At 37.9% G+C, this 13,915-nt stretch overlaps 1 protein-coding gene across 13 annotated transcripts in view; it reads right to left on the reverse strand.

Moving 5' to 3' along the window:
- AOPEP (aminopeptidase O (putative)) overlaps window positions 1-13,915 on the reverse strand; it is a 197,469-nt gene that overhangs the window by 141,491 nt on the left and 42,063 nt on the right. For all 13 annotated transcript variants that reach the window (XR_010608594.1, XM_065661655.1, XM_065661654.1 and 10 more), the window contains one exon: window positions 13,366-13,614. Coding sequence is in view for 12 of the 13 variants with exons in the window: in XM_065661655.1 (XP_065517727.1) it covers window positions 13,366-13,614 (249 nt within the window). In the remaining variant the exon portion in view is untranslated. The remainder of the gene's footprint in view (window positions 1-13,365; window positions 13,615-13,915) is intronic.

Raw genomic sequence — 13,915 nt, forward strand, 5'->3', positions numbered from 1 at the left:
TTGTTGCTGCAAGGAGATAATGGTTACGCCCACACTAGTGTTTTTATTTGGACCAACAGTGTATTTTTAAAACAAATCCTCCAGTCATTCACACTTGCATTTCCAAATCAGTTCAGCTCTCAGGGAGATTTTGGTGCAGGCAACTAGGATTATTTCTAAAAAAGAAACAAAAGAGGAATCTCTGTTCCAGTTGTGCACCATTTCACCCTAAAATGAACCTAAGCGTGTGAAAAAAATTAACCACTCCTACGCACAGCTTCAGTGCTTAGGAAGGGATATTTAGCTCAGGGGACCAGACTAAATCATGCCTCTCCAACTGTACATACTCTAGATCTGGGGGTCTCCATACTTAGTACTTCAACCTATTCATCCACTGTAACAGCACTATATAGTTAACGCAGTCAAGGCTAGTAACAATGTAAGTTTAAGACTAATTTTTGCCTGATTTTTAATTGGCCTGATTGCTAGAACAAGATGTAAGGGCATGGCTATTGTTAAGAGGTAGGAACCGTGACTTGATTCCCGTCCTTTGGACACCTAGGCCAGCTGAAATTGGCTCTACACTTTGGACAATGACCAAGCCTCCAAGGAGCAAGCGTAAGGACTAAGGGTGAAAAGTTCAGGCTCGAGGAAGACTCGTTTACTTCATCTTGAGACCCTCACCCATGACGACCAGGAGGCACTGCGCAAGTGCAAAGGACTTTTTAGCTCATTATGATACGAAGCAAGGATAGGACATGAATATGTATAGACGTGTTGTGCAACCTCATGCATATGTATAACTTTAGAAGATAAATGTAAAGGGGAAACAACACTGAGGTGCACATGCCTTTGGAGGAACGATCCCCCTTGCGCCTAAGCGCTGAATGAAGCATACCTACTTTACAACTTTAACAAGTTGTGGAGTCTATCCACCTACAGTAAAGTTACTGACTTATACCTCCTGGCATGCTGATCTCTAAACTAGAAATCAGCTCAGCACTGAGTCATTGAAAACTCGCTTATTACATTTAGCTTTTGAGTCTGATTTCCATGCAAAATAGGGACATAATGTACATAATAAATAATATTGGGACTGACTTTAAGAAACCATTTATATCAAGTCACTTAGCTCAACTAAAATTCTTAGGTTTACAGGCCTCCATGACAAGACAGCATGGAGTGACTAAAGTCAGCATCCATGGAGTTCATTTAAGTAAGAGGCCCAAGGCACTACTAACTACATCTGTTTCTGTCTTATTACAGGCAAAAAATCTAAAGAGAAGACTGGCCAATCCCCTCAACACACACACACTCCAAAAATAACAGTGAAGGATCATGAGCTCTTTTCACAGTTGCTGGACCAAGTGCTTCCTATAATAGTATCTACCAAAAACGTGTACTTGCGTACTTTGCTGAATATTTAACACTGCCTAAGCTGTTCTTAGAAGTTCTGCCATCCCTCAGACCTTGTAAACAACCAGAATTTTTCATCTTAAAATAGAAAGCTTTCCTGTGGAAGGTGTGGTAAACCACCTTAACACTCACCTCCAAACATTCTTGACCAAACGAAAGAAGAAGAAGGCTATTTAAAGAAAGAAACATTATACGGTACTACAGTGGTGTGTAAAGTAGCTGGAAGTGATATACAGTGGAAGGAAGCCAGAAGGAAAGAGGAAATTATGTTCCTTGGCAGAATAGGTCCAAAGCTGCCAGCATCTGATTGTGGCAGTGTTGAAAAATGAGTCCTGCATTCTTAGCCAAACAGCAGCAGCAGTTTATTGAAGGTCATAATCACAGCTCAGCAGTGGATTCAGCAGCAAATTTAACTAATCAGCATTGAAATGTCAGAACAGTAACACTAGCCAAGCAGACTGGATTAACCATTCTAAAAGCATGGAACATGTGACAGATGAAAATGATACCTTCTGACACATGCTGGAGTCTCCTAAAGATTACGGTCCAAGCTCAGAATCAGAAAGGCCCACTAGACCAGCTTGCAGCCCATTGCTGCAGAATTTAAGGAAAACAATCAGACTTCACATAGCAAGGCAATGTGAAGCTTTGCTTAGAAAACTAACACCACATCATAGAATCATAGAATAGTTAGGGTTGGAAAAGACCTTAAGATCATCTAGTTCCAACCCCCCTGCCATGGGCAGGGACACCTCACACTAAACCATCCCAACCAAGGGTCTGTTCAACCTGGCCTTGAACACCAACAGGGATGGAGCATTCACAGCTTCCAGGGGCAACATATTCCAGTGCCTCACCACCCTCACAGTAAAGAACTTCCTCCTTATATCCAATCTAAACTTCCCCTGTTTAAGTTTTAACCCATTACCCCTTGTCTTATCACTACAGTCCCTAATAAAGAGTCCCTCACCAGCACCCCTATAGGTCCCCTTCAGATACTGGAAGGCTGCTATGAGGTCTTCACCCAGCCTTCTCTTCTCCAGGCTGAACAGCCACAACTTCCTTAGCCTGTCTTCATACGGGAGGTGCTCCAGTCCCCTGATCATCCTCGTGGCCCTCCTCTGGACTTGTTCCAGCAGTTCCATGTCCTTTTTATGTTGAGGACACCAGAACTGCACACAATGATCCAGGTGAGGTCTCACAAGAGCAGAGTAGAGGGGCAGGATCACCTCCTTGGACCTGCTGGTCACGCTTCTTTTGATGCAGCCCGGGATATGGTTGGCTTTCTGGGCTGCGAGCGCACACTGAAGCCGGCTCATGTTCATTTTCTCATAGACCAGCACCCCCAAGTCCTTCTCTGCAGAGCTGCTCTGAATCTCTTCTCTGCCCAGTCTGTAGCTGTGCCTGGGATTGCTCCGACCCAGGTGTAGGACCTTACTCTTGTCATGGTTGAACTTCATAAGGTTGGCATCAGCCCACCTCACAAGCGTGTCAAGGTCCCTCTGGATGGCATCCCTTCCCTCCAGCGTATCAACCGGACCACACAGCTTGGTGTCATCTGCAAGCTTGCTGAGGGTGCACTCAATCCCACTGTCCATGTCACCGACAAAGATGTTAAACAAGACCGGTCCCAACACCGATCCCTGAGGGACGCCACTCGTTACTGGTCTCCAGCTGGACACTGAGCCACTGACCATGTCATGAGACACTAAAGAAAGTTTTGGTTACTCCCCCTTATAAAAAGTAGCTGAAATTTGTCCTAGGCTCTTGTGAAGCCTGATGCTAGCAGATGTGGGGACTGAGCAGAGAGAGAAATGGATTAACAAAATGTCAAAGTGAAAAGAATCACTGTAAGGTTAAATAAGCTGCTGATTACAATGAATTTAATAAAACCGTCCTTCAGGAATGAAGTCTCCCAACTAACAGAATGTTGTGACAGTAAAGAACTAGGAAGAATAGCAAATACAGGAAGTACAGGATTCAAGCCATTAAGCAGAGGAAGGCTTAACTAAATGGTCCATGAGATCAAAGCTAGTACTGAATTACAACATACATGAGGAAAAGAAAATTAACTATACAATAGCAAAGAGTTAGAGGGGGTGAATGTTATGGAAGTGAAAAAATAGATTTGCAGCAGCTGAAAGAAGTTGGGAAAAAATACCAAGTGGCAATGCTATCAAAAAAGACACCTTGGGATAAGTTTTCAAAGAGGACAAGGATAATTATGACCAAAAGCTAAACTGAGGTCTAGGAAGATAAAGTTACCTTGCTCAGAAGCAATGAGCATATCGTAATGTTGCAGAAGGTCTCAAAGTTAAAACCAAACAAACATAAATAAAACACAACTGTGATGAGAAAGGCATTCCTACCTCCTGATTCATATAAAGTCAGAGCTTTTACCACCAGGGTTTGTTTATGTAAGAATTTACAAGAGAAATCGTATTTGAGGAACAGAAACTAGCCTGAAAGCACTGTAAATCCACGAGCTCAAAATCCTCACTGCAAAGGAGTGTGGTGGTGAAGGCTTTGTCTAACTCATATGCAGCCACTTAGAATCATAGAATAGTTAGGGTTGGAAAAGACCTTAGGATCTTCTAGTTCCAACCTCCCTGCCATGGGCAGGGACACCTCACACTAAACCATCCCAACCAAGGGTCTGTTCAACCTGGCCTTGAACACCAACAGGGATGGAGCATTCACAACCTCCCTGGGCAACCCATTCCAGTGCCTCACCACCCTCACCGTAAAGAACTTCTTCCTTATATCCAATCTAAACTTCACCTGTTTAAGCTTTAACCCATTACCCCTTGTCTTATCACTACAGTCCCTGATAAAGAGTCCCTCCCCAGCATCCCTATAGGCCCCCTTCAGATACTGGAAGGCTGCTATGAGGTCCCCACGCAGCCTTCTCTTCTCCAGGCTGAACAGCCCCAACTTCCTCAGCCTGTCTTCATATGGGAGGTGCTCCAGTCCCCTGATCATCCTCGTGGCCCTCCTCTGGACTTGTTCCAGCAGTTCCATGTCCTTTTTATGTTGAGGACACCAGAACTGTACAGAATACTCCAGGTGAGGTCTCACGAGAGCAGAGTAGAGGGGCAGGATCACCTTCTTCGACCTGCTGGTCACACTCCTTTTGATGCAGCCCACTTACTTACTTCTCAATGAGAAAAAACAGTAAGATCCTAACAATAATTCTGTTGGTGGCCATGGAAGAATTATTCTTAACGATCAATAAATTATTACACTAATAGGTAGTTGTGGTAAGTTGTTCTTTTCCTGACAGAGAATGTGTCAACATTAATAGTGGTACTACAAACAAGCTAAAGTACGTGTTTGGGAAGGATTATGGAGAAATGTGGAAGGAACACACGCATACAAGAAAAATTACGAATTGCAGAGAAAGAACAAATTTTCATCACTTAATAGTCTATGTTTGAAATGTTCTGTCTGTATTATTTTGAACTTATGCTATTTTATTTCTGTCCTTCTTTCCAAGCTTTCTAGAAAGAAAACGGAAAGAAAATCTTGAATCTCTGCTGCAGAGTAAATAATTAACTATTTTTGTATTCCAAAAGATCTAAAAGCCCCTGCTTCTTGCTCACTTGAAATTACCTGACAATCACACTTCTGGAAAAACACCAAAACCAGGAGATGAGTTCAACTCACAGATCAGGGGAGTTCTATTTCTGTTTGTAAACATTCTGTGGTCCTTCCACTTGCGTCACAATCAAATTAGACTTGAATTTCCTCATATCAAAGCTTCTATTCTGAATTTTACTTTAGAGAGGAAAAGGCACAAATCTCTGCATTTGTAAGCATTCTACTATTTATATGACTCAGAAAATGAAATGAAACATTGTAATACTGCTGATTGCAATATTAAACAGTAGACAGACTATTTTATTACTGATCTGCAACAAAAAATCTTTTTCCATTATTCTACTTCTGTTGGTAGGAGAAAAATATTGAGGGGCAGAGACAAAGTAGGACACAAAGAGGAGAATTAATGAAGAAAATTAGTTTGAAAATCTCAAAACCAGTGCTTTAATTATGACAAATAATTGCCATTTTTATCTCTCTGTATTATACCTCTCTATAAACAGGTCACTTCTGGTGGAAAAGAATACCTTGACTTTGTAAATGCCATGCAACTCTTACAACAAAAAATTTAATTAGTATTACCTACACACATATATATGCACATATATGAAGGGCAAGCATGGATATGTATGATTAGGCATACACATATACATAATCTACTTAGTGTGTAACAAATATAATATGCATAAACACATTCCAGCTTCACACGTATCTGTGTACAATATACACACATTTTTCCTGAGCCAAAAAATTTATGCCAGCGTTAAGCTGGGAACAAACCTTTACAACCAGTTATAAACCACTGAAATACAAGCTTAGATCAGAAATGCTTACACACCTTTATGATGCTTGTAGGCTCTGCAATAATTCCAGTCCTAGAATTTAATAATATGCAGTTACTGTTCCATAGTAGCATCAAAAAAGTCCCATTAACTCTCCATTTACCACAAGAAGAAATGACATTTCTTGTAGCTAATGCCAAGAGAGAGGGCAAAAAAGGAGAGGGAATCACTTGCTGTTCCAACTTACGGGCTCAGTTTAAATTAATGGGACATTTAACAAGGTTTATTCTAGTCAATTTAATGCTTATTTTGCTCATTAGAAGTACATGAATTTCTGCAGAAGAGCCAATTTTGAGGATGTTTATTTAATAAATAGAGATATGTATATTTTGTGTGCTTTTCTAATAATTGTACAGGTCCTACCTCCAATGCCATCCAACGCACATGACATAACATTTGCCAAGTTAAAATTAACAAACTCTCTACTTTTTAAGTACTTATTTTGAAGAAACTGAATTAAAAAGAAAAGGTATTGAAGGCAAGAAATCTTTCTGCTTCGTTAATCTTTTAAATGTCATTCTGAAAGGGAAAAGGGACACGCTCTTAGGAAAATTCAGTGTTATTTCTGATGTTTGTTTAAAGTAATAACATTTCCTTGTAGCAGTTTTATAAAATATCAAAACCAATTTTTGCTTTCCATCAAGAAATGAACTTCTTTTATTCTCTTTGAAGGTTTACATTCAAAAGAACATCTGTTAAGAATTAATAGATCAACAATGCAGCTCAGCACATTAGTAAGGAAATGTATTGTACCTTAAATACTCCAAATCCTGTTTCAATATCAAAATGACAACCTGACCAAAGACCACAGCTACAGTGGTGGCAAATTACACTTCAGGCTTCAGCTAAGAGTCAGAAAATATTCTGTGTCTATATACTACTAAGTTCATATGCATGTGTACAGCCACATACTCTGAATTACTATTATCACAGCTAAGAGTCCAACCAGGATGAATTTTGAAAGCTTTATTATCTTGAAAAAGTAAAGCAGTGCTTTAGCAAAATTATAAATTACTAGATTTTTATTCCATCAGTAGATTAATGTTAGTTTCGTCAACATTCTAATTAAATTCTGTAGCACTAAAAACTGACTCCAAATCCGTAGGACAGTGACAAATTTGAGGAAGGAAAGACTAAACTAAAATATAACAAGCTAAATGTTTAGATGTCTGGAAGATAGATCCAAGATCTCTTTGAATTCAAAACTGACTGTAGGTTATAGTCTGCACAATCTACAGACTATGTCATCCAGGACTGATTGCCTTTCTGGTATTAAAATCAAACATTTAAAATGTTTTTTCTCTCTTTGGAAAAATTTACCTGGTAACCTGCTGTAGGTGGCCCTGCCTTGGCAGGGGACTTGGACTAGATGATCTCCTTTCAACTCTAGCAATTCTGCCATTCTTTGATCACATTTTTCCCTCTCTGTTCCTCAAGGCAAATCTCTGGATTTCCTTTGCTAAACATAGGTATACTGAATTATTATTTACAGTAGCACTGAAACAGAGTGTGTCAGGTTAGCAAACATGCCAAATATCTACCAAAACAGCTACTATTCAAAAGGAATTCCATGTAAATCAAACTAAATATTTATAATTGTCTGTGGTAGTCTTTGTACCAAGACAACACAGATTTCATAGCTAATTTCCATAAACATATATATATGTGATTTATGATATACATACTTTTCCAAACGAAAAATGCCAACTGGAAAAACTGCCTCTAGAAAAACATTGCTTATTTGCACCCTTTCTTAAAGAACTCAGCACATAAGTTTAAAAAATAAACCAGCACATCAGGTTAAAAAATTATTTATGTTCAATCCTGTTTTAGCACTTCTATTTGCATTGATTAACGAACTTCATGGTATTTACAGCAAAATATCCTGCTTGATTTTTTATCTTAGAAGCATGAGAAGGAGAGATACTATTTCCTCCTAGCTGTACTCCATAGAGATTAAAGCTCCAGATTCTACCAAAAAAACCCCACAAATGTATACCAAAGCATCTCTACTTGCAAGTATTTCCAGTAAGTCTAAGATCAGCAGCTTTTCCTTTAAATTCAAATCACATTAAAGTCACTTGCAGCATTAAGTTAAATTCACATATGTTTAACCAAGTCATGAGCCTGCCAACAAATGCACTAAGCAAAAATGCAAGTATGGCTTTTGAATGAAAAGGATTTTGCATGTAAAACCACTAGCAGGATTGGGAATTAAAATCTCATGCAATTTGCAGTCTTTCATATAAAAAATAAAAGTTCAAAAGAAGAAAATACTACACACACAAACAAGTATGCAAGATTCAAATTAAGATTCTCCACTCCATAATGCATCAATCACTACACTTTTTGCTTTAATTTTTGTGCATGGTTATTTCTGTCTGGATGACAAACTAGTAATATGTACAAAACAGAATAAGTAGAGCTGAGTTGTATGTATTTTGTCAAATTAGAACAACTGAAAATGGGCAAAAAAATTTATACGGAAATACACACTCACAAAAGGCTTCTACAGATGAGGCATACGTTCAGTCACAGGTCTGCAAGACTGAGCAGTACTAAAGACGCACATTTAGGTTTGACATCTGGATGTTTTCCAATATTCCTGGCTGATCTTACTACAGACTTATCAATTGTCACCAGAACACTGCAGACATACAGATCGGATAAACGGTGGCCACAGATGCATGGATCAAAAGAAACTGCTTTAAAATAAAGAGGCAAGGAAGCTGCTTTTGCCCACCACACTTCTTTTTTTTTTTTTTTTTTTTCCCTTCTTCTTCTCCCTTTTCAATTTAAAAAGTTAACAACCTCAGTTACACGGTCTGGAAAGACTCAGGAGTTCTGCTGATATACCATGTTTTGAAGAAAGGGATATTCTTTCCTCTTAAAATACCAAAGACTATTTACATGAGAGAAGAGTGACTAAGGTCTTTAAAAATAGGAATTGAAAGGAGAGTTGCTAAATCCATATATAGCCAGCTATATGAGGTGACCTGATTTACAAATATGCCAAGCATCTTCTATGTTTCTGTCATCAAACATCATTTGGGTTTCAAGGGTGTCTAGCCCTTGTTTCATACTTGAAAATAAGGCCACTAATTTTAGAGCCCAATAAGATTCAAATAACCTAACACTCGGATCCTGTTTTGAAAATGTCAGTTTCTTGCTCAGAAGTTCTTTGGTCCCACTTACTTTCTAGCTTTGCTGGTCAAAATTTCTATAAACATCTCCAAAGTAGGTAAGACCAGAAGTCCATCTATCCGATTATTCTGTTTTCAGTAGTAATAAGTGTTTAAGGAAAAACTAAGAGCATGATACAAACAAAAGAGACACTTTTCTCATTATACCCATCCAGGTCTCAGCAACAGGTGCCATGACTATTCAAGTTATTGACACATCCTGCTTGGCTAAGAATTTTAAATTGTGCTAGCACTTACTACAGAACTACTACAGTTAAAGCATATAAATTTAAACAAACAAACAATCAAAAAAGCAGTAATGTTATTTAAACTGTTATTTAAAATGTTATTTAAACAGAAACAAAACGCTTTGAAGACCATTGTTTCAAAAAAAGTACTTGAACTCAATGCAAACAAAGGTTTACAACCCCCATGGGAGTAAAACAAATCCAGCAAAAAGTACTTGAACTCAATGCAAACAAAGGTTTACAACCCCCATGGGAGTAAAATAAATCCAGCACATTTGCTGTGAAGAAGTAGAAAGAGGTAAGCTGTTTCTAAAACCATAGAAATGCAAGACTGGTGTGACTGTGAAAGGCCCTCAATAGTTATCAAAGAAAAAAATTATTTCCATGGGGGGAAAAAAAAAACAAAAAACAAAAAAACGAAGGACTTAGGCAGTTAAACACTGCAAGGGAAGTCAAGGTCTCAAGCACATGCTCAGGTGGCATAAAAAGAGTTCCCGGTATTTGAAAGAATGTTCTTCCTTGGGGAATGAAAAAGAACAAGGAAGTCAGACTCTCTTCAGGTTTGCCAAAAGGAAATTAAGTTGTAGAGGGAAGAAACTTTGAAACACTGTGTTTTCAAATGAGATCAATAAGGCCAGATTAGAGAAAAAACTGATTTGGAGAGTGTGAAGAACCAGGGAACACACAGACCCTATTTTTTTATTTGAAGTCCTCCAGCCAGCTTTGTTCATATGAGTAACTAGTGGCTCACATGAGAGTACTTGCAACCATGAAATAACTGCTACTTAAATGCCAGCAGCTGACAACTCCTCAGGGAGTAGCATGTCATCATCAAGAGCAGCAGAACATGGTGCTACTTTTAATCTTCCGCTTTTAACCTCTTAGCTCTCCAAGTATATGAACAATGCGTACCTTTCAGTGTAGCACAAGCTCAGGGATCTCTTCGCTAAACTACCTAGCGTCTTTGCTGTCTGACACAATTCCCTACTCTTTTTCTCCAATGCATTCCCTTCTGCTAGTGACAGAACTTAAAATCAGACAATTAAGTGCTGTTAGGGGTTCGTGAAACTCAAAATTCTACAGAAAGCACTGAATTTCTGGCTTTTAAGCTATTTAAATTTGGTTCACAATGCTTTATTAATTTAATTTTGGTACAGTTTAACATAATATCGGCAACAAAGACACGTAGGCCACATTCTTCTTTTACTAGCATAAATTTGGGAGAAACTACACGGAATCACTTGAACTAAAATAGTGTAAAGCCAAGAGTGAGTGCAAAATTAAATCCTCCAGCTTCAAAGATCAGCACGGGGAAGCAAAAGGGGATGATTGCAATTATTACATACAGTCAAGATCCTGTTCCCATACAGAAGTTCATAACAAATCAAAAAACACATGAAGACATATACAGAAAATACAAGTTAAATTAATATGCTTTCAATAGAGTTTTTCTTATAAAGGATCTGTCAAGAGAAATGTAACTGACCCACACTAGTGGCTACTGGAATAAACAGCTTAAAAGTCCTAATTAGGTAATCTATGCAAGAACTCTAGTCATTTCATAGCAGTTTAAAAAGTTGGGGAAACATCCCCCTTAAGCAAAAGGAAGTATTTTGGGATACAAAAAAAACACAGTAAGTATTGGCAAATGAGGAACAGACAAAGAAAAGTGCCAAATGCTGTAAAGCCTTGATACTTCAGATAATGACTAAAATTTATGACTGCTTCCTTCCCTGGCAGACAGGAGTACAATTAGAATTCCCAAAACAGCAGCTCCTTTGTGCTGGCATGCTGTGTTATGTTTATACTGCTACAGATAGACTAAAAGATAAAAAAATAAATACTACAGCACCCCTTTCAACCCAAGATAATAGCTAACTTTATTTTCTAATGTGGGTTTGGACATGGGTTTGCACATAGCTTATTCTTAACTGAAGTAATTTAGGTAATCATCATTGCACGCACAGGAATTAACCGTTTGAGTAGCTTGCTATATACATAGAAGCCTCTATTTGAAAAATCACACGGAACAAGAACAAACGAGCTATTATGAGTCACTTAGTTTCCTTTGCTGTCCAAATACAGCTTGACATTTAAACAGATTAAATTATTCCTTTATTTCAGTTTTGAAAAATTCGAACGTGCTTGGCTTGATGAACTGTTGAATGAAAAGCATTACGAAGTATGCATGTTCTTTCTTTCAACCTTTACTTATATTCAATGATACGGATCACTTGGAACTGAAAGTGGTTAGAAGAAGGACAGGGAATTAAAAGGATAGGTTTTTCTCATCTCCTTCACAAAGAATGCAAAATTGCAATATTCTGAACATGCAATCTGGACTCGGACAACCACAGATACGTTTTGCAACAGAATACCGTGGAGGCATCTTTTCCCTATAAATTCTGGGACATGTACATCCAGGCGAACCTCTGACAACTTCCAAAGAGCAGTAGCATATCAACAATTGAAACCTGAACATTTCTCCTACTGTGCTGTCATTTGGCCTAGACATCTCTCTCCTCTTCCTCTTTTTTTTTTTTTTAATAGCGTCTTGCCCTTTATGGTTGCACTGATCACTCCTCTTATTACCCAGCTAAGTAAAATGGCCAATTTCTTCCTTAATTACAGTGATCTATAAGGACGTATGTCAACCTTTTAGTACCATGCCTTTGAAGTCAGAGGAAATTGCCAATTTCATATGGCTTTAAGAACATGGTACAGAGTATCACACCTCCAAATCAAACCACTACACAAAGTATCAGAGAATACAATCAGTGGTGGGTGCCCAAAGCAACCAGGACTTACGTAAGTTTGTTGATGCTTCTGTTCAGGAGTTCATTTACTGAAGAGCTGTCATTGAAAACTCAATAACCAGTATAAAATGTCTAGAGTTACAAGGCTTATATGACAGAGGGGGGTCACTGAATGCTTAAGTTTTAAATTTACAGATCTTCACCAAAAAAAAAAAAAAAAGTAATTTTATAGTAAAGCTATGTAATATTATTACACTCCAGAATAATTGTATACTTTTATTCCTAAGGAGGATCACAAGAGGAAAGCTGTAGAAAAAAATCTATATAAATAAGAAACAAAACAAGTAGCATAAAATGTTTCCTAATTTGATTAATTATATAGTTTATAAGAAGAAATAAACCTTCTGGTTGATCACAGCACTTGGACTCACAATTTATGCAATCTGAAGTCGCTTCAGATACCAAATCTTCTCGACAAATTCCCTAAGCTCCAAAATACAAACCCAACAGTCTGGGAACACACCTCCCCTTTCAGTCCCCATCTTTCTCACAGAGCTTTGCATTAAATTCTTCTCTGGGATGTTGTGTCCATCTGCCTAGATGAATCCACTCTACTGTTGGCACTGGGCAAAGAATGAGTACAAAGTTTCATTCTCTGCTATTAACAAACGCTATTTTATTGCCAACTTAAAAAATATTTACAAAAAAAAAAAAAAAGCAAATGGTGAATTGCAATTGCAACACATCTTACAAATAGAGCTAAAATTCTATTGCTGTTGCAGAAATGGAAATTTTACTGTAAAACCGAAAATATTTCATTAAGCTTTTTATTCTCAATAATTCCATGAAAACTTGATCCTATGATCCTTACAGTTTGCCTTACTCAGCTTCCAAAGATCACTGCTTGACTAGAAACTTGTAAATCACAAAGGCTTATGAATAAACTCTAAATCTGGATTTTAACATGCTTTCACTCTGTCAAGACATAACGTCAAAATAAATGCCCAAAGAAAACATGACAAAGTGATAGCAGCATCGGGTATTTAAATCAAGAGAACCAAAAAAAAAAAAAATGCTCAGTTTGGCAAATGAGGAAATTGAGACCCACATGTCTAATAAGACTGTATTTTCCTTCCCTAAGCCTTGTTAAAACTAAAATCAAAGATTGTAGCACAAAGGATGCAAGCAAACCTACCCACATGAAGACAGAACTAGAGTCTTAAGTTTCAGTTAAAAAAATAGCACAGCAACTTTATATTGATAGCAATTTGACACTGTTAACTAGCTGATAAAAAGGAGTCTAATAAAATACAGGAGATCATATGCTAAGAAGTTTCTTTACCTAGCCATTCCCAGGCTGGAAAAGTTGGAAGGAACTATCAAAACATCAAGCCTGGAAAAGGGGTGGGTACCCAGTGTGGTATAAGCAGCTGAGAGGCACTGAGGAATTAGCTGAAGCAAATGTTCTTCACAGCATTCCATAAGGCAATGGGGAGTAAAGACTCTGTAAGGAATGACTGCCTGCAACCTGGCAGCAGGATCCTGGAAACGGCAGGGATATTCCACATGACCACAAATTTCTTCATGCCATCTGCCAATAGCAAAATTAAAAAAAAAAAAAAAATAGTTTAGTATGATACCAGAAATGGGCACAACTGTGTAAACTGAGAAAGATATTCTCTAAACATGAGAATGACAATTAGTTCACATAAATCCAACTCATTTGTATTCTCTCACTGTTCACACATGTGCAGCACTGTGAAAACACTCATTACTACATGTCTGAGTAGAACTGATGTAGTAACATATCTAAAAAGACTAATCAAACCTTGTTTTGATAATAGAAACACAGCAAAAGAGTAAGTGCTCAAAATGTACATAAAGAAAACTAA

This window comes from Lathamus discolor, chromosome Z (genome assembly GCF_037157495.1).
Source record: "Lathamus discolor isolate bLatDis1 chromosome Z, bLatDis1.hap1, whole genome shotgun sequence".
In the NCBI taxonomy this organism is placed as follows: Eukaryota; Metazoa; Chordata; class Aves; order Psittaciformes; family Psittacidae; genus Lathamus; species Lathamus discolor.